The 21,175-nt window shown below is 42.9% G+C and overlaps 2 protein-coding genes across 2 annotated transcripts; both read left to right on the top strand.

Moving 5' to 3' along the window:
* The first annotated feature begins 697 nt into the window (after positions 1-697).
* Positions 698-13,103, top strand: LOC132320034 (E3 ubiquitin-protein ligase RBBP6-like). The gene is made up of 6 exons (XM_059832133.1): positions 698-863; positions 4,493-4,592; positions 7,244-7,280; positions 10,321-10,365; positions 12,599-12,687; positions 13,097-13,103. Exons 1-6 carry the CDS (start codon positions 698-700, stop codon positions 13,101-13,103), a joined length of 444 nt encoding a protein of 147 aa, XP_059688116.1.
* A 512-nt stretch (positions 13,104-13,615) lies between these two features.
* Positions 13,616-18,262, top strand: LOC132320033 (E3 ubiquitin-protein ligase RBBP6-like). Its single transcript, XM_059832132.1, has 7 exons — positions 13,616-13,695; positions 14,604-14,773; positions 15,528-15,631; positions 16,005-16,127; positions 16,271-16,349; positions 16,444-16,501; positions 17,449-18,262. Exons 1-7 carry the CDS (start codon positions 13,616-13,618, stop codon positions 18,260-18,262), a joined length of 1,428 nt encoding a protein of 475 aa, XP_059688115.1.
* The last annotated feature ends 2,913 nt before the right edge of the window (positions 18,263-21,175 follow it).

Genomic DNA, 21,175 nt, shown 5'->3' with positions numbered 1-21,175 from the left:
GCCCGCTGCATCTCCCCCAGGCTGTCTTGCCCTGGCTGGCTGCTGAGAGGAGGGGACAGCGGGTGGTGACAGCCTGGGGGGTGACAGGAGGGAGACCAGGCGGTGACAGGCCTGGGGGGTTACAGGACACCAGGCGGTGACAGGCCGGGGGACAGCAGGGACACCAGCGGGCTGGGGCAGTGACAGGCCCGGGGCTGACAGGCGGTGACCCCGACCGGTGATAGCTCTCCCCTCGGGGTGCTTGGCGTTAGGAAGAAGATGGCGGGGCCGCCTCGGTCACCTTAGGTGGGCCTTTAGTCATAATGCGCTGGGTCGCATGAGGAGGGGGGTGTGGGTGGGCGCGGTGTGCCATTGTGCATGCGCAGTGATGTGCTAGCCACGCCCCGTGCAGTTGTCGGCCGGGAAACCCCTCTGCGGAATGTTGAGGCAGGGGCTCCGGCGTCGCCATAGCGAGCGGTCAGGCCTGGAAGCGCTGTGTGCGAGGGAGGGAGCGGAGGACAAGCCGGGGGCTGCAGGGTCCTCTCCCTGTTGTCTGCCTGGGCTGCGAGGAGGAGCTCAAGCTCAGCCTGTGTTGCTTGCTCCGACCCCCTGGGTGGGCCCTTCCCCGAGCCGCCGTGGGCCCTAACGGGCGCAGAGGTCGCAACGCCATCTGCCGTGGTAGACGCCGTCGCGGAGCGGGCACCGCCTGGCCCTGACCATGTCTTGTGTCCACTACAAGTTCTTCTCCAAGTTGAGCTATGACACAGTCACCTTTGGCGGCTTCCACATCTCCCTGTGCGACCTCAAGCGCCGGATCATGGGCCGTGAAAAGCTGAAGGCGGCCAACTGCGACCTGCAGATCACCAACGCCCAGACCGAAGAAGGTGCGTGGAGGCAGCGGGCGTGGGGCCTTGGGGACCGTGCGGCTGGCATCGTCGCAGATGGCCCCACGGCGGCCGTGGCCTGCGGGACCCACACTTTGTGGCTCGTCCCCACGTAGCGTGTCTCAGCCTGGGACCCATCCCGCCGGCGTGCAGGGGGACCAGGAGGGCAAGCGGCACCGGGGTTTAAGTGGGCCGGGAAGCCATAATGCGATTCGGCCACGATCGGTAGCTGTGACTTGTGTTGGGGGCCTCACAGAGCTGTTCTTTCATAGTTGCTGTTCTTTCGTAGTTGCTGTTCTGACAACAACCTTCAGATCTGTGTTTTAGAGGCGGAGCTAGGCGGCAAAGAATGTGTGCTTGATGTGCGACATGTAGTGCTTACAAACGTTTTGGTTTCCTGGAATTCTTCTAGGTAGAATGATAAGGAAATGTGGGAGGATAACTTGTAATAACAAACTTGCCAGATTTCTTTGAAATCTGGTGGAGGAAGCTGAAAGTGATAGAAATGGAACAGATGGCTAATTGGAAGACAAAAAGTGGGTTTGGTGACTTAATTTTGTCTTCGACTTGTTTTACTCCACTACATTGGAAAACTGGTTTTGTGGCTGTTACAGAAACTGCTCCCTGCCACGTTTTGGATCAAGAGTGAATCTGTGAGTTATAAGCTATACAGAGCCTTTAAAGCCTTGAGGACACTTGCCCATGAGTGTTCTCTGTATCTAAATTATGCTTTGGAATTTCTTGTTAATATACCTTCTTTTCTACGCCAAAGACATTGCCATTCAGATGCTACTGAGCATCATTTTCATCATCCCTTTCTACCCGTGTCTTTTTCTCCTGCTACTACGTGTTAACCACATCAGGGCAGTACTGAAGTTTTATGGCAGAACATTTATGGTCAATATACATAAGAAATGTTCTTAGAGAAGGCATATATTCTTTTAAATCTAGTAAATGGTGCTTGATTCTCGGAGGTGATAATGGTTTTGTATTACTTAGTATGACATTTCAGTTTGGTAGTCTGCCATCTTGGTGAGTTTGAATGGGATTAAATACCTTGGGTTGTGACTTTTCGGAAACAAAAAGACTTGTCAAGTGTTTTCATTCCTTAAACATGAAATTTCTTGTCTTTTTCCTCTGGTTCTGTGACACTCTTACAACCGTCTTTTCTTTAAAATGTGTACAGGTGGTTTTTTCCTCTTCCTGTGTGATGTATTAAAGCTTAAACAGGATAATATGTATGCTGTGGGGACCGTAACTTCAGCCCTACCCTTTAGAGTGGTTGGACCGAAAGCTCGCTGTGTATCTACAGACATTAAAACTATTTTCAGGAGAATGGTTGCGAAGAGACTTCACAGCACAATGTTAGGGGTCTTAGGGATGCCATTGGATTGCATGACATGCGTAGGTAGTGATATGTTTCAGAAGTCTTGAATTTCTCTAGTAGCATTGAATACAATTGTCAAGAGCTTTTGAACAGTGTTTAATTGGCTTGAAGGGCTTTGCTGCAGAGGGTCTCTGAATTTTGTCTTCAGATGCTGATGTCCTTTCAGCTTCACAAATGCTAGCGGGCTGAATGGCCAACTGGCTGACGTCACTCCTGTAATAGCTGGGTCTGTGTCAAACAGAGCCTTAAAACCAGAATGGTGGATGGTAATAAACTGTGATGGAGACCAATTATTATCACCAGAAGGAGAAATGTTTCGAAATAGGCCAAACATGTGGATTCTGTTATAGCAGAAACTGTTACCAAGTCATATAGCATTCTGTTATAAAGTTTTAGAACAAAAACTTATGCTCGTAAGTATGTTCCCCCCCAAAGTGTTACTCTATATCCATAATACCAGTTTTACAAAGTCTGTTGCTTTGTTTTCATACGTAATCCGAATCCACTGAAGGAAAAGTATCTGCCTCACTAGGTTCTGTTAAATGTGGTGTTGCCTAAAGGTGAAGTTAAAGCAGGAGTATCTTCCCTGCTTTAAAGAGCATCCCTCTTGTTTGACAGTGACAAGATCCTCCTCTAGGCAGGTTGTGTTGCCCTTTGGCCGTTGTAAAATGAGTATAAAATCTTAACACTGCGTATATGAGTGACACTGATGCTTATTGAAGCTTTCCTAAGGGTGTTTTCCATGTGAAAAGGCAAAAATCCCCCAGTGGTTTTCAGAGCAAAGCTAGAGAATACATTTCAGTGCCATGTATATGTATGCCCAATTTCTGGTTTCTCTGCGTGACCGTGAATTTCAGTTTTTGTTAAGCAGATGTAGATGCTTAAACTCACCTTCAGAAGATAAAGGGAAACACTAGACCCGGATATTCTGCCTAAATGGGATGTTTGGCATTCTTGCACGTGGACATAAAGTATTGGGGTTTTATAACGTTGCCTGTGCAGGAGTCCTGACTAAAGGCTGAAATGATCATGGAAAGAACAAAGTGAACCTTGAGTGAAGGTGGCCTACTTGTTCAGATTTTGCCGAGCACTCTAAGCTTTTACAGTTCCCTAATTGTTACTTTTCATCATGGCAATCTAGTAATAGAAGCAATGCTAATATAAGCTAAAAGGAAACAGGATTTTAAATACCAGTGGAAAAAACTGATGTGATGGACTCTCTTTAAGATGCTGGGGAGGCAAAATGGATGGTTGGGACCTATTTTAAAAGGTGCGGGGGGGTGTGGGGGGGTGTCCTCTTCCATGCTTACTGCAGAGGCAAGTTCTATAAAGGCAGAATTCCCTTCAAAAAGCCTATACTCAAGAATGATGCATTTAAACTTGCCTCCTTTTAATTTGATCTGGATTTCTTGACCTGTCTTTTACAATAGATGTTCTCACATTATAGTGGAAGAACTGCAAACTCCAGAACTCAGGTTTCTTGAGTACTCTTGCCTGCCCTGTAACATTCTGACTCCAAACACTTGGAGAATGTGCTATTCTGCTTTTCTGCTATTCTGCTTATCAGGCAAAATTAAAACCCAAACAAAACAAACATGAGACTCTGGACTGGTCTTAATCTGGTGATTTGTGGTCTGGACCAGAAGGAATACTCCGTATGACTCCGTTCAGCAGGTAGAAACAGCTGCTTTCTGCTTCCAGAACTGCAGCTGGCGTGATCTACCATTGTTTGTCTGGGCGTCAGTGCTGTTTCCATTGAAATGCAAAGCACTGAGCAGCTGAGAAGTGTGGTTGTTGATGGATTAAGCCCCAAGAAATAGGCAGCCATGGCAGGCTCTCTTCTGTGTTCTGTCAGTCTGGAGCACTAGCAGCACAGGTGAAGCGTTTTCAGTTAAGAGCTATGAAAGCGACGGCGCAGAGTTTTCGTGCTTTAGCTAAGTGCCTGGTTTGCTGCAGGGCAAGCTAGGCAGGCTTTAGAATCTGGTTTATGCAGGTGAGACTTTGCTGTGGTTTGTTTTTCTCCAGAGGTCTATTGGTTTTGTAGCCTAACGGAAGCCCAAGCAACCTAAGCTAGATGAGGAAAGAACCTCGTGCATTAGCAGACTCTCCTTTAGTGACCTTTGAGACCATTTTGCTGTTGGCATTCAAACTATTTTAAAAAATGAGGGAGATTTTGCTGCTTGTGTTTGAGTCTCAAACCTGAATTTATGTTGGTTTATGTCTGTCTTTATGTTGTTTTCAGAATACACAGATGATCATGCCCTGATTCCTAAGAACTCATCGGTAATTGTTAGAAGAATCCCTGTGGGAGGAGTTAAAGCTACCAGCAAAACCTTTGTTCTGTAAGTATCCATAAAGCATTGTATTCTTTGTTAGGGGTTTCAGTGTGTTGACTTTTTTTACAGATACTAGTTTACAGAGGCATTCCGCTTGTATCTTTCTTGTTAAAGCTGCTGTTAAGTTTTGTTGTCAGGGGGTAGATTTTAGCGCATCTGTCCCAAAGTAGACTTACATTTGTTGGCCTGCTGGGGCACGGGGTTCGAACTCCAACAATGGTAACTTGTAAGATGATTCTGTGGGGTTTGTTCCTGGGGTTGACTGTTCTGAGATCCAAGTTGTAGATCCTGTTCCCTCTAGGTGGAGAGATTCCTTATTATATGTGTTTGCTTTTATTGCTTTTATAGTAAAGAGAGATACGCACTGTAGTGTAAACTTGTAATTTGTTCCCGTCTCAGAAGAGTCTGATTCTGAGTGTTTAACTATTTCTTGCATTTGGGGGAGGGGGGCGGGATATGGCAGGTATTCTTACGCCCCAAATCTGGGGGTTCTGCATACTAGCTATAGAGGAAAGACCAAGGGTTGCCAGCTGGCCAGCCAGGCAAACAAGAATTTCCGTTCACAAGTGATTCCTATTCGTTTCCTAAAGACAGTGCCTGTTTCAGGCAAGAGAAGAACAACAATATCCTAAAGTGTATTGCCTTTTGTGCGAGCACGATGAAGGAACAGTTAATCCTTTCCAAACTTGAAACTCAGTAAGCAGTTCCGCACGTTCCTAAATGTTACTGGTTGTCTTTCTTTGTCTGTTTTTACCCTAAGCTGGTATCTGTGCTCCAGGTTTTAATTCTGTGTTCCTAAGATTTACGGAGGACAGAGAATCGGGTGTACTGATTAAAATTACAGCTCTTCAAATGCATGTCATGTATGTATTCATACAGTCCCGTTCTGTATCAGCTACATTAGCATTGTTTGAATGGCCATGTTTTCCAGCCGCCTTAAAGGTACGCCTCTCCACCACAATCAGTAGCTATTATTAGCTTGTGGTTTTGCCATGTCTTTCTAACGTTGGTTCTCATAAATCAAGTAGACTGATGAGTTACAGTGTGTCTTGAAGAAACACTGCAGCAGCGTGCTGGTGCCCATGAAGCATTTGCAAGCAAAAACCCCTGATTTTATGTGGCTCTGCATGTAAACTTTGGGCATATTACTGCAGTAGCTGCTGCAGTGCTTTCAGGCACTGCCTAGTAATTCGGGACGCCACAGCGTTGTGCTTATAAACGTGGCCTTGTTTGGGGGGGGTTAATCGAAATACGGATGCTTAGTGCTGTCTTGTCAGTGCATCCTCCCTTACTGGTTGGATGTCACCCTCTCCTGCTATTGTAACGCTGCCCTAAAACGAGAGGATAGGTGCTGCTAGCCTCAAAGATCAAAGAAGTAGCTGGATGTGGGGGTAAGGAAGGAATGGCACTGCTGTTCTAACGTTGAAAATTAACCAGGCAGATTAGCTTTCTATTCCTTCAGCTGGAAACATTGCAGAAACAACTGGTAGAGTGGTTAACGTTTGGGAATGATGAATGTGTGCTGTAATGGTGGCGAGGCCTTCAAAATGCGTTACTCGCCTTGGAGTATGTTCTTCAGGGTCAGTGGATGAAGAAACCCTTGTGTGGCAATCTAAAGTATCTCCTCGAACTTGCTCATCTTCAGGAGGTACATGGCTCTAACTGCGAGCCCGGTGGTGGTCTAGCAGTGGCAGGAAGCATGAGCCTTTCTATTTGGACATCAGTTCCACAGCAGCCTTTGAATTGCCTCTGCTCATGGGACACTTTGGATGATGTGTGAATGGTTTGTTAACGATATCAGTGGTTGCATGTCTGATTCCTGATGAGCAGCATGCAGATACAGATCAAGGAGTATGTGGAAGCTCAGCAAGGTTTCAAATGTAATAAGTATTTCCTAAGATATTGTAGCATTTACAAGATTTTCTTAAAGCAAATTCTGGCAATTAAGACCTTTTTTTTTTTTTTGTCACAGGGCTCCTAAAGCACACAAAACCCTAGGAACTGCTTTCAGGTGACATTTCTACTACTATTTTTAGTCAATGTAGCATATGTAACCCATGTAGTATTTTGGCACTTTCATGGCTAAGTACGGTAGATATCTGAACACAGTGCTTGGGCTGCCACAAAGAAACACTGTTCTGAAGACTGTGCTGCTGACACTGTTGTTATTTCTTTGTCAGATGACTGATTTTTTTCTCTTAAGTAAACTAGCGCTTCAAAGGGTCTCGACTACCGCTGTTCTTTCTTAGAAACTAAAGTACTCTCTCTGGTAGCTATTTGTAAGACTAGGGCGGGATATAGGGATTGGCTAAAGTTACCTTCATTATCTTGAGGGTTGAGCATTTAAGAACACAAAACTTAACGCAGCAGAGACAAAATGTCTGAAGACTTCCTCTTGCACTGTTGTGTTCTCGATCTCTAAGTCTTCGAGTGATTTCAGACAAAGTAGACGTGGGATTTGGGGGGTGGGGGGGTGGTGTTTAATGCATTGAATGTTATCAAAAGAGAGAGACGAGTTTATGTATAGGAAGAAATTTCCCCATTCACTAGCCTATCAGAACAGAATGTTTTGATGTTCAGGTTTTATAACGTGTTTTCACTGCTTGATGTTGGGTACAAGTGCTTTAAGTTCTCATCTCCTTGATTTCTTCTTCTAGAAGTCGAACTGAGCCAGTGAGTGGAACACCAAAAGCAGTATGTAAAAACACCATCTCAGACTTTTTTCTCCACACTGCACTTAATTCTCAACAATGTAGCCTTGTATTAATTTTCCAAACATTAACTTAATATATTTTCCAGTAAACCATAGTATATGTTGTGAATACCATGTATTGGATTCAGCATAGTAATAACTGAGTCATGCCATCGTTTGCACAGTTCTAATGTGAATCTTGGTCTTTGTGCCTAGTAATGCATTGTGTTTCACATTGAATATGCCAGAATATTTCCTGAATGACTGTGTACTGTGCAGGTAACGTAGGATAATTTTTAGATCGTGTAGGCTCAAGGTTTGCACAGTTGAACATGGTGCCTCGTGTGCTCCCTGGCATGTCTGTGTTACCTTTCTAAGTAGCATCTTACCATAAGCTAACATAGATGTCTCAAAAAAAAAAAAAAAAAAAAACCACCAAAAAACCACAGAAAAAGGAAGACTCCTGGAGTGGGAGGGAAGACTTAGTGTTTGTTAGAACTAATTAAAGTAAATGAAAGACCAGGCAAAAACATTCCCTTCTTGTTTGCTCTGACTGTACCTGACATGGGTTGTGGGTAGCCACAGGGAGGGTGGAAGCCTTGCATCTCTCTTTACAAGTCCTCTCTCTCTCTCTCACTGTCAAAGCACGGCAGCCTCAGGTGCTTCTAGGCTTGGAGGCACAATGAGCTTTATTCTTAAAGCTAGCTCAGGTCTTGGTCTGAAGGGTGGGGGGTTTGTTTTGTTTGGTTGGTTTTTTAATACACGTATTTCTGTAGGTATTTCAAAGCAGAACCTGGATCTTACTGTGGTGGGAATAAATCACTGGAAAGCTTGCCAATTACTGTTGAACAGTAAGGCAGCAAAATGAAGTTTAGTTAAGGTATTTTTAAAAAGGCTGCACAAAAGCTGATACTTTAACTCTTCCTTCATTGTCTTGCTGTTTTGTTAGCTGTTGTTGTTGTACACTTCCAAATTTGTGCTGCTGGCCTACTGTTACTACAGCCAAGGCAAGAAAGGGGATCCTTTTTGGTTTAGCATTACTATGTCAGTAGCTGCAAGGATCTCTAGTTGGTATTTGTCCTTAGAGGCTGCAGAAATGCAGAGAGTCGTGCCCATCGTTTTAGCGCTGTTGAGCACAACTGGGATCCTTCCTGGCTGAATTTTTAGTTTAGCCAAGCTGTCGGGTTTTAGGAAACCACTGTAATTTAAATGTAGCACCCCAGCAGTGAAATTAGCCTTTTTGTCCTCTGTTCTGTCCCCTTTCCCACTTGCTTTGTGTTAGTTTCTGTTTAGTCTTCTGTTTGAAATGGGAGTTAATACATTGACTGTCGAGTCTGGGGTTTTGGGTTTAGTTTTTGGTGTTTGGGGTTTTTTCCCCCCCAGTTCTTCTGCAGTATTACCTTAGGGCTGTATACACGTTTCATGGAGATGTTGTTTCTACTTGACTGACTGGAGGGACTGGCAGGAAATACTCCAGTAGACATTTAAAGGGAAAAAAAAAAGACACAAGAATGTCGGCTGATTGGAAGGTGGCCGTTGGGCAAACGTACTAAATAGTACATTAATTATCTATTTGCTGCTTTTGATAGCTGTTTAGTAGAAAGGAGTGCTATCACCTCCGTTAAGAAATGAGACTGTTGCCTGCAGGCCATATAATAACCGCTTCCTAAAAACCAGAAGAACTAATTAATAGTTTATTAACTGCTCTGTTTCAGTTACTGGTCAATATTAGACTGTTTAATGCTAGACTCCAGTCGAGAGCTTTCCTCATTTCTTGTTTGCTGCTGAAAAAGCACCACGTGACAGTGGTTGTGCCTGCCAGGAGAGAACATAGGCCTGTTTTCCCACAAGTAAAGAAGAGTGGCGTGCGGAGCTCTTCAGTTTACATGGTGAAATTTTTTCCATGTTTTTGAACAACTTCAGACATCGTAAGCAGTGATTCCCGTGTCTTTCTGATAATGTTTTACTAGTGTAAGCTGAAGTGCTGTTGGTGGCAGAATGTAATTCAATATGCTGGAAAAGGAACAAGAGAAGAGTTACCCTTTTCACTTGTGGCAAAACTGCCCTTTGGTATTAGTTCTCACTAGACACTGCAGTCCATTACTACCCCGTGGCCTGAGGACTTCATTCCTGCAAGCTGTTCCAGTAGGCAGCAGGGAGGGAGGAGTGTGGCTGCAATGGAGAAAAAAATTAGAGGATTGTACTCTGAGTCCATGTTTTCATCATCCTTAGAAATTGCTTTTGGACTGGTAGCAAGGAGAATAATATTAAATTCTTACAGTTCCATAACCAATTTGGAGAGTATGGCCTGTGGTCTAATAAAATACAAGAAATCAGTTTTTATAGGCTACTCTGTCATGGTAAACACCTTTATTTCAATACTTTGAGCAGTTTCTTTTTTTTCTAGACAAAGTGGTGGGTTACTGCTATGGCTGATGTTTTGGGTTGGCATTTTTATTGGGGTTTTGTGGGGTATGGTGAGTTTGGCGTTTCTAAACTTACTGACAGGAGGGGCAGAGTTCGTGTTTCAGGGCTGATCTGCCTGTGCTTCATTTTCACCGGCAACTAGACTGTGTTCATAAAAAGCATAACCATGTGCATTTCTAAATGAGGAGACGTTCACTGATTAATTTACAAACTACCCTGAAAATAAGTTTCCTGTAGTGATGCTTCCTTCTCAAATAAACTTAAATTTTTTTTCAAATCCTTTTTTTTGCTGAAAATTGGCAGCTTCCTTAGCCCTTTGACTTCTCAGCAGTTGTAAGCATTTGACAAGGGTCCCTCTCTGAGATACTCTGGAGCAGTAAGTTGATCTCCAGCAGGTTTGGTTATTGTTGTTTCTCCTCATTAACCACATAGGCACTCTTAAGCTGTCATAGGTTTGGACTTTGTTTGGAACAAATACAAATTACACTAGGTTGGAAATGCCTCTTTCCGTGACACTCAGAGGATATAGTGCAGACTTTCAGGCTACAGTAGAGGTTAACTATTGCTATGTTTTGATTGTAGAACTTGAACGTGTGTTTAATTTTTTCTGAACAGATTGATGACTCTTCCGCACCGATTCCTCTGGCCCAGCTTATTAAGGTATCTCGAGAGTCTTGTCAAATACTTTAAAAAAAAAAGGGTTTGCTTCGTCTTTTTAAATCTTATACTGTGATCTGTAGCTGGATAACTGTTGTAATGTGAGCAAAGCTTGAATGTAGTTTTTAAGAATTTAAAGTATTTCTTTTAACTTTAAAGTGTGTGTGTATTTTGATACTATCCTGTGAAGAGTAGTCGCCAGTTTGGGAAGATAGAAGGGGAGTACCTTAGCAGCCTCAACGTAATGTTGCAGTATTACTCGTCTTCAAGACACAAAGAAGCAGCACTTCAGAAGCTGTTTACCATTTTTCATGCCTTTCGTTAATTTTGCACTGGAAACTCACACAATTTTCACAGAAGAGTTTAGTTGGCTCTGAGTTACGGACATTTCAGGGGGTTTGCAGCAGCCAAATTAGAGGCGTTTCCGGAACGTGGACAATTGCATGGCTATTTTTCAATTTCTAGTCATTATAGTTATAGATCCATTCTTTGAATGCTGCACGATTTCATAAATCAGAGTAGCTAGAGAGTGGACAACACAATAGACTTACTTTGAACGCAGGCTGTGTCAATTGTGTAAATATACCTAACTGTTTATAGGACTAGACCAAGGGGTACGTGTGGCATATTAGCAGATGTGACCTTCTGAAACTGTTGTAATGCCATGTTTTGCCATGGAACTGCCTGCATTTTTTGCTCAACAATGTGTAACTTTCTCTGGGAAAGCACTAGTGGTGGCACTTTGTGAAAAGGCACAGTGCTAGCCAATGAAATGACTAGTCTTTAAAGTTACAAAGATGAGAGAAGGCAGGGCCTAATGCAGAGGAGCTAGTTCTTTGTTCTGAAAAGAAAGGCTGGAGTTCATTTCCGAGAAGGAGAAAGCTCTTCCCACTGCTACCTTCTTCCATCTCTCACTGCAGAAATTAAGTTGGGTCCATTTGGCAAAAAAAAACAACAAACCAAACACAAACAAGAAAATTCCTTGGGAAGGTAGCCAGCAAAAGAAATTGGTCTCCATTAGTGCTGTCCCTAAACGTGTCCTTGTTTCCGTAAACTCCTGTGAAGTTTTACTCTAAAATGTGGAAAACTGTCCAAGTGGTGTACACATGTAAGCTTTCGAGAAAATTTAAGTATATCAGAAAAATGCAGGGACATAGCATAAAGCAGCTCCAGACTGTTACTTCCTCTAACCTCTTTTGTGCAGACTGGCTTAGCATGGAGGCAATGTGTTGTAAAAACTTTTCTTTTTGACTCTTAGTATGTATTAAATGCCATCTTTGACTTTTGCTCTATTCCTGGGAACGTTTTGTGGGGTTTGGATGTGTTTTGTAAACCGTTTGGGTTCACACAAACTAGTCAAGTATCTGTAAAGTTTTTATAAACGTTAATGGAAGCGCGTTCAGAGATGTCGATCTGGTCAATGTTACTGTCTGTATGAAACACCCATTTAATAAAATGTTGAAAGTAGTTGGTTGCTTTTGTGAATGCATGCATAGAAGAAGAAAAACATGAGTGGTTGGTCGGAATGATAGGTGCTTGAAAGTCCACATCATTTACAGTCACTCCCTTAGAGCCTGCTTGTACCTGGACTAGTGTGTGATAAAAACATTTGAACAAATACTACTTAAAAACAATCAGCTGCCATCAATAATTGGAAGATCTAGTTCTGCATAAGGTTTGGATTACAATTTGTACGTTAAAAGGACACAGTCAGCTGGAAAAAACTGCAGGTTCTGCTTACTGTAGTTTAATCATTTAACATAGAGAAGTTAGAGAAGAATCTTTTGTCTTGCTGAGGGGTTATAAAAAGTTTGATTCCTTCTAAGGCTTCTGTGTCTGAAGCTGGCTTTCAGCAAGGAGAAACAACCTCTCCGGCTCTTCAGTTGTGTGTCCTTTTAATGCTGCAAAATGTAACTAGTGATATTTGCGTACATCTTTCTCAATTAAATGTACAGTGGACATCTTCTCCTTCAAATAGTCTGGAGCTTAAAAATCAGTTTAAAGGCAGTGGATAGTCTAATTTTTTCTACACATAGCTTCAGTCCACTTGGAAGAAAATGGGATCGATTAGACAGGTCTTTAGGTAAGGTCCAAACAGAGCCTAAGCAGCTGTTTTCATGCGACCTCAGCGAGCGTTGTGCTGCTCTTTACAGGACTGGGTGAGTGGTGCTGTCTTTGGCTGTGTGGGCTTAAATGTGGTTCTAATGTGTGCATCCAATAATTACCTCTTAAACAGACCACCAATCTGGCTGAAGCCAATGCTTCCGAAGAAGACAAAATAAAAGCTATGATGATGCAGTCTTGCTGTGGATATGAACCAACCAGGTAAGTGCTGATAATGTCAAATCTGTTCTTTGAAGCTGATGGGAAAATGGTAGAGATGTTTGTTTTAACACAAGAGACACATGCATATCTTCTTCTTTTTCTCCCCAAAAACGTTTAGTTACATGAAGAAACCCTTGGGTCCACCTCCACCGTCATATACTTGCTTTCGTTGTGGAAACCCTGGCCACTATATAAAGGACTGCCCGACAAATGGGGTAAGATTGTGGGGGACTTCTGGTCTTAGTTTTGTTTTTTTTTTTACCTTGGCAGTTAGGTAACAAATACATGAACACGCATATGAAGAGTTGTTTCTCTTGGGGTGAAATGCACTTTATATGGCAATGTTGCAAAGCCCTTCAAAATTCAAGGGAGACCTGGAATTACAAATGTGAAATTTTCTTTTTTCTAGGTCATAGACATTAAATATGTCCATAGATCTTTCTCTGTGAACTTTCATGCATATTTTTATGTATTTCAATATTACAGGGAATTTTTGTGGTTTTAACTGTGGTTTTAATGACAGTTCATCATTTTCTGTATTTTGTATAAAACCAAGATGTTTCTGTTGACCCCATCTATTGAATATTTGCGTGTGTTAACTGCATGAGTCTCTGGTTGAGCTGAGGGATATTTCACCCTGAAGGAACCTGAAGTTAAGCCAAAGAATGTCGACTGAGTTCAAAACACTGCTCCAGCCTTTGGAACATGCTGACGATACTCCTTTAGGAAAATCAGTATTTCAGCTGAGCAACCCTTACGCTAGGCAAAAGGAGAGGATGAAAGGCTTTGCTGCGTAAAATAATCACTGAAATGTCATTTTAAGTGCGGGTCATCAGATGAGATATGTCTGCATGGCTTTTCTTAACAGAACAAAAATTTTGAGTCTGCTCCCAGACTTAAAAAGAGCACAGGAATTCCAAGGAGTTTCATGATGGAGGTGCAAGATCCCAACACAAAGGGTGCTATGCTGACAAGCACTGGGAAATACGCAATACCAACTATTAATGCGTAAGTATGGCATTAGTTGGACTGACCAAAAAGTGAACGAGTGAAACCATGCGTAAATGCCTGAGTGGCAATGCAACCAAGTTGGCCAGCCTCTGTAGTTAGGGGGGAGGAAGCATTGTCATTGTGTCTTAACCTTAAAATCGGTGATACTTTCTAGTACTCACATAGGGTGGTCCTACTGTTCGTGCCCCTGGAAGTTGGTTCAACTTGTGGTGTGCTAAGAATCTGTATTTCTGCAAAACGTTTCAGTCGTGTTCACAGAGGAGTCATTCTCTTGGAAAGCTCGTTTTGCTTCTCTTTTATGTTTCAAAGGCTTCTTGCAAAATTTAACACAGAGCTGCTGGACTGAGATTTCCTCCCCCTCTGACTCTTGTCAAATGCCATGTGTGAAACAGACTGAGGTTTTCCTGTTGCTCTAAACTAAGAAAATACTACTGTGTGCTGACAAGAGTGGCTGTTTGAAAATGCACTTGGTCGCACTTCTGCTTTTCTGTCGTGGATCTCCTTTTGTAGAAGCTGCACCGTAGACTTCTTCCATTTATAAAACGTAATTATTCGGAGACTAACTTCATCCTGAGCCTGCCATTTACATGTAGCCTCTGGCAAAGGAGTGGTGGGATTCACTTCACCTGATTTCTAGCTGTCAAAAAATGATTTTTCTAGTCTGAGCTCATCTCTTAGTTGATCCCAATGAATGGGAGAGTTCTGCAGAAGGAAAAGTGTTCCCCCCTCCCTCTTCCAGTATTGTGGCTATAGGAAAGTAGTTTAAACTAAATGCCAACTTTTTAGAAGCCAAATGTGGAGTGAGCAGAGTTCCATCTATTATCTGCCCTTTGATAAAAGCTTGGAAGAGTTTTCCTTTACCCATCTCTGACTGGTTTCTTTTTCCTTCCCCACCTGCCCTCTAGGGAAGCTTATGCTAGAGGAAAGAAGGAAAAGCCTCCCTTTTCACCAGAGGAGCCCTCCTCCTCCTCCTCCGATGATCCCATTCCAGATGAGTTGTCATGTCCCATTTGTAAAGAGCTAATGACTGATGCAGCTGTTATTCCCTGCTGTGGAAACAGTTTTTGTGACGAATGTAAGTGTTACTCCCATGTTTGTTATTTCAAAACATCACGTCTGATCTTCTGAAAGCAGAAGTAGGAGATAACGCCATTACTTTGTTGCCAGTTCTACTTAATACTTGAGTATCCCCTGAATAGGAAAGGACTCCTCTTGCATAAAGGGAAAAAAAAAGGCAGAAACCTTTTTTCCCTTTTTACATATCCAGGTAAATCCTCTTTACATGTGGAAGGACGAGTATGAGAAGAGTGCGTAATTGTGCAGGTGGTTACAGTATTAGATATCGAATGCATTTAGTTTGTCGACAGCCCTTTCTCTCATACAAAATTAGATAGCCAACTCTGGTGACTCACTGTGGTCTGCCACAAAGGGCATTTAGTTAGGCATTTAATCCACATTCTTCTCCACGGGACAGTTGCTTAAGACCTTCAGAACTCAAACCTCCTAATGCTTTTTTGAGATGTGTTTTATTCAGGAGCCTTGAGGTTGGTGACTTCTCATTGTACTAGGTAGCGGAACAAAGACTAGTCGAAACATCAAGACACAGCCTACTCTACGACTTCAAATGTTACAACAGTGAAATTTCAAAACTCTGGAGTGATTTGCTGCATACTAGAAGTTATTTACATTACTGAACATGGAGAGCTTCATGCTCTCAATTCAAGACCATATTCACCCATTAATCATATACGTGTTTTTATACTTGGCTAGAACCCCCCAAATTGCCTTAGTTTGGCTAAAACTATTCTGATGATTCTAATGATTCACAGGTATTAGAACAGCATTACTGGACTCTGAGGAGCATACCTGCCCAGCGTGTCATCAAACCGATGTTTCTCCTGACGCTTTAATTGCCAACCTGTTCCTACGCAAGGTAACACGATGCCTTTCACAGAAACTGTTTGTAAGAAAAGGCTATTTGTAAAAAGCTGAAAGGGAAGAAAAAGAGCTTAAAAGCTGAAAGGGAAGAGACAATCTGGCAAGTTCAGGTCCCACTTTTGTTTAACATGATTGCCTCACTTTCAAGTTTGGAGCTAACACTGAAGTACTTTAAATACAGATACTCCGAGTTACCAATCATTAGTATCAGGGTTTAATGTGATGTGTTCATATATCTGTACGTCCATTTCTTTTAGGCTTGATAGCATTTACAGGAAGACACAAGCAATTTTACTCTGTGCAGGCCTTTGTTCGTCCCTCTACTGAAGTTTCCTATTACCTTTTTGTCAATGTTTTTCTGCCTCTAGGCTGTGAACAACTTCAAAAATGGAACTGGCTACACAAAGAGGCTCCGTCAGCAGATTCAGGAGCCACAGCAGCCGCCACCACCTCCACCACCGCTCCTGACTGTTACACCTCCTTCTGCTCTGGTGAGTGCCGCTGAACTTTCTAAATCTTCCTCTCTGTCAGCCAGCAGTTTGTTGGAAGAGAACGTGAGTTTTATTTCAAGATATGCAGTGATTCTTGTATTTTAGTAGAGCTTATTTTCCGACTGTTTGCATTGATTCACAAGGGCTATCAGGTTCCTGTACCAAGACAACCAGCATTACCAAGCCTTCTGGGCCCCCAAGGACAATCAATACCCACCACCGGTAAGTAACTATAACTGTAGAATTTCTTTAAAAAGATGATCTTCAGAGAAACTGAGTGGGATTTTTTTTCTTTTCCCTCTCCCCACTCCAAAAGGTCGCCCAATGAGTGCCAGTACAATTCGCTCAGCAGGTGGCAGACCGGGCTGGGAACTGTAAGTATTCCACAGAAATTCAATATATTACGACTTGTAACCTGTTAAATGAGGCCGTAAAACATAGCTTACACAACAGCTGGTTTATAATGCAAAACGTATGCACAGGTCGTTGTGGAGAGTACAAGTGGTAATTCATTTTTAAATGGCTTCATTTGAATTGGCTTTAACAAAGGGGATCTGTGCTTGCGGTAAGATTATTGAAAATAGAACTCCAGTACATGACCGAAAAGAGGATTCTGAAAAATCAACGCTTTTTGAGGAAACCATAATTACATATGAAAATGAAATACAATTAAAGGGTCAGGTGGAAAGCCAGCCTTTTGATTACTAGCTGAACAGGGATGAAGAACTTGATTTCCCAATAGAAGTCAACCTCCAACATTCTTTTTTTTAACAACTTAGTTGATACTGATTGAGCAAAGTACTGGAAGAGTCAACGCTGTCGTTTTATGGCAATTTTGAATTTCTTCTATTTAGTCATCTCAAATAGCCAAGCTGCTTTCTCTCAGTTGGAGAGAGAGGAGTCTGTGGTATCTATTATTGCAGTGTCAAGTTGCATCTTACTGCAACAAAAATGATTTGCACTGCATGTAGCTGCGGAGTAGTGAAAAATGTGCGCGTTCACGTGCCAGTAGAGGCCCGGCTACACCACCGTAAATCAATCAATAGCTGTGGGAGAGTGATCATGTGATAGAAGTGAGTGGAAATAGACTTACCCTTCCTGTATGATTTTACATTAACAAAGCAGCAGCTGCTCTGTCTTGTAAGCAGAAACTTTTGCAAGTTCTGCAATTTGCAGTAGCGTTATGCCAGCAGCTGAAAGAACCTTTGACGTAAGCATGTGGAGAGGAAAAAAGAAAACAAACCAAATTTGGGAGGAAAAAAAATGGGGAGAGTGACTGTTTTGAATTAACTTATCTTTTTTGTCTGTGTGTGTTTTTAAGGCCCAAGTCTCCCTGTAGTGCTTCATCTTCCTCTACAAGTTTGTATACCTACTCCAAGTCAAGATCCGGTTCTTCCCGCTCTCGCTCCTACTCTCGGTCATTTAGTCGTTCCCCTTCTCGCTCCTACTCACGATCGCCGCCGTATGCAAGAAGAGGCTACTTTTCTCCAGACAGGTTTGGTCCACCTGGGACCAGACGAGAGAATTCACCATATGCTCAGGGACGGAGGCAGGATTATCCTGGTGGGCAGAGCCACCAAAAGTGTAATACAGCTGGAAGTTACCCTGGAAAAACTTCTGGAAGAGAGAGGCATGGCATCAAAGATCCTACAAAATCAAAAGAGAAGGAGGTGGAACATCGACTGGGAGGTGACAAAGGAAATAAAGACAAAAAGCACCGGAAGAGAAGAAAAGGGGATGAGAATGGAGGATTTCCCAATGCTGAGTGGTTAGAAGGAATGAGAAAACCAAGAGAGCCACTTACAGCAGAAGACGTGAAAATGGACTCTCTGTTCATGCTCCCAAGCAGAGATGATACCACCCCTGTGCGAGGTGAGCCTATGGAAGCAGGTTCTATGGCTTTCAAAGCAGCACCTGAAAAGGAGAAAAAAGAGAATGATAGGCCAGAAGCAAAAACTGACAAGACAAAGCGGAAAGTAGAGGTGGCTGTTCCTCCTAAGACAGACAATATAAGAAAACCAGCAAAAGCCTCCCAGGAGAAGGTGAACACCGATGGTGACAAATCCCCTCCAATGGAACCTGCTGTGAAAAAAGTGAAGGAGGAGCAGCCAACCTTAATGCGTTTCTGTTCTTAATTCATCTTCATATTATCTCTTGCAAAACATTTTTGAACTTGTGCATGCTCTTCATGTTGGAAAAAAGCACACAGCATCAATTAGTTTTTCTCAGTGTTTAGCTAGAGCTGCCAGCCTTTCCAGAGCAGCGCTCTGCTGTAAAACTTATTTTTTGTAAAGAGAGCAAGAGAAATCACACAAAAACATCTGCCCCGTAACAGTCCAATTAAGTAGAAGCACCAAGGACTGCAACTGTGACTTTCAAGTAGCTCAGCTGGGCTAACAGCAAGATGTTCAGATAAGCTTACTGCGCTGACTGAGACCATGTATAATTAAAAGGGCAGCTTTCTCTCCAGATTTCTTATTTGGGAATCCATAAGCGTTGATTATGGATTAATGGAATGGTTTAGTTGTAGTCCAACACTATTTGTTAATTCTCATCTGGGGATTTGCTGTATTAGATAGTACTTTGACAGTGCCGTTTAATTCTAGTTTGACTGAGTTTAGAATGCCTTTAATCTTAGTAATACAAGTCACTTTGGTTTTTACATGTAATAAAAATACTCAGACATGATTTCAAACAATAAAACAACATACAATAGAAAGAAACCTGATTTGTTATGTTTTGAGTTAGATGTGTTGTCTATTACAAGGCATGTCAGGTCACTGGAAATGAACTTGATTGGTCAATACAGTAGACAGCCCCCTTTTACATTTGCTTTCTCTCTCGTATTGAATGCATCAAAGAGCTCCAGAAGGTAAAGATCAGAAAAAAGCTGGGAAGGTAAAAATCAAAAGAAACAATAGTTATTCAAGACATAAACCTCCGAAAATATGCAACAGTTTAGTTGCAGGAGTATAGCATATTGGCGTGTTTGACTAAGAAAGAGCAGAAGGTGGCTGACAAACTCAGGGCGCAGCAAGGATGTTCCCTCTCCATGTTTTAAGGTTTCTCAATCCTTGGAATGAGACTTGAGAGTCCTCTATGGTTTTTTCCTCCTCTAGCTCCAAAGTAAGCTCTTTATCACTTCATCGTAACATGGCTGCCGTACAGCTTTGAAGAAGGAAGGATTAAGGGTGAAGAGTGAATGAGAATTTTCTTTTTTTTTTTTGGGGGGGGGGAGGGGGGAGTTGGGAGTGGAGGGTGGGTGTTGAAGGGAAGAGCTTCTTTTTTCTTCTCCAGCAGTCTTAGCGGACGTTGGCAGGAGAAATCCTTTCATTGACTTCTTTATGGGTTATTATTGAAGCTGACATAAAACCTAACTTGGAGGAAATCATACAAAGGCTTCACCCATGCGACCCGTTGCACTGAACTCCAGAGGAGAACGGAGTCCATGCTTCAACAACCATATAGCTCAGCTGGGTGCTGATAGGGGTCCTCCTGCACCTCCTTCAAGAGGAACAGCACCCCATTGCTTCCACTGACAAGGTATAGCCATACGGATGCTCCAAACCAGGCCTTGGTTCTGCTGTGCAAAGGGACAGGGCTAAACTAGTTTAATTCCCTGCATTTGTCTTTAATAATACCTTTAATTCATTTCATATCCCTTCTGTTTCCTCCCAGTCCTGTGTTCAAGAGCTGTCCCAGGTAACGCTCAGCTCATTTTCAGGAGAACGCTGGCTAGAAATGAAATGAGGTTCTGCAGCTACTGTGCAGTCCTGCAAACAGGTATTTACGTGGTTAGCTTTCTGCATGACAGTAGCACACACAGAACTACAGGGCTATTTTTGCAAGCAGCAGAATACGATATGAAGATGTGGGCCTTTTGGCATGCTTACACCACAGTCACAAAAATGGCTTTGAGAGAAAACATCTAGAGCTCCATGCCAGCTGGTTTCCTGAGCTCAATTTGCTAAAAGTTAGCATGGGCAGCATGGGAAAATAACGGAAGATTGGCGAGGAGGATTGTAAACACGCTCAAGTGACCTGCAGCTGGGCTGTAGAAAACTGCATGGGTCATAGTAATTGTTGTTTAGCCTTGTGTGTTGTTGCACCCTGGCTAACAGAGGGTGCAGATAAGGAGGGGGCCCTGTGGAGCCAGGACAGCCCTGCTTGTGGTCAGCAAAGATAGCAAGATAAGAAAAACATGAATGGTTCTTTGTTTCTTCAAAAGGCTTCGTGTCCGATAACTGACTTTTGCCTCATTACCGGTGAAATGCACATTACAACTCACCCCCCTGCATATGCTAGTGAAGATTATAGAGGTCATGCTAAACGTATGTATGACTATAGCACTCGTCTCTCCACCCACATCATGCTACACGTCACATATGCGGGGGGGGTGGGGTGGGAACCTTGTAGTTTTGGGGACAAAAGACAGAGAAAATGATTGTTAAAGTGGGAGAGAAGAACCTCGATACCTGACGGACCAGTCGACGGACTGCATTCTCTTCCTCCACCCCAGGCAGGGACGCCTCTCTGGGTACACGCTACGCCTCTCACCCTCTGGGTGAAAGTTATCCCCGGGTTGTTGTATCACTATCAAGTTTTCTAGCAATATTAACCTTAACTAGGAGCACTATTGTAGTTAGTGAATTTGTCAACGGCAATTTTGAATCTGTTTCTGTCGCTCTCAATAAAGTAACTGATTTCAATATTTGTGGATCTGCTCAGTGAAAGTCCTGGGACTCTGACAGACAAATTTTGAAAGTACATTCCCTTAAACGCAACAAAGCTGAGGGCCAGCAACAGCTTTCAGTGCTGGCACCTTTAGAGTAGGAGCAATGGCTGGACTTTTGCAATTTCAGTGATGGGCTCTGGAGAGAGTGAGCAGGAGAGCGAGAGGATATTGGGACCTTTAAGAGTCCAGGCAAGCACGGAGCCCAAGAGTTGGTGGTTCATTTAAGAGGTTACCAGAGGAAGGTGAGGGCCAGCAACAGCTTTCAGTGCTGGCACCTTCTACGTGGGAGCAGTTGCTGGACATTTTCAGTTTC

The sequence above is a fragment of the Gavia stellata genome, chromosome 33, assembly GCF_030936135.1.
Source record: "Gavia stellata isolate bGavSte3 chromosome 33, bGavSte3.hap2, whole genome shotgun sequence".
Taxonomy (NCBI): domain Eukaryota; kingdom Metazoa; phylum Chordata; class Aves; order Gaviiformes; family Gaviidae; genus Gavia; species Gavia stellata.
This window is presented reverse-complemented; position numbering and strand designations above follow the sequence as displayed.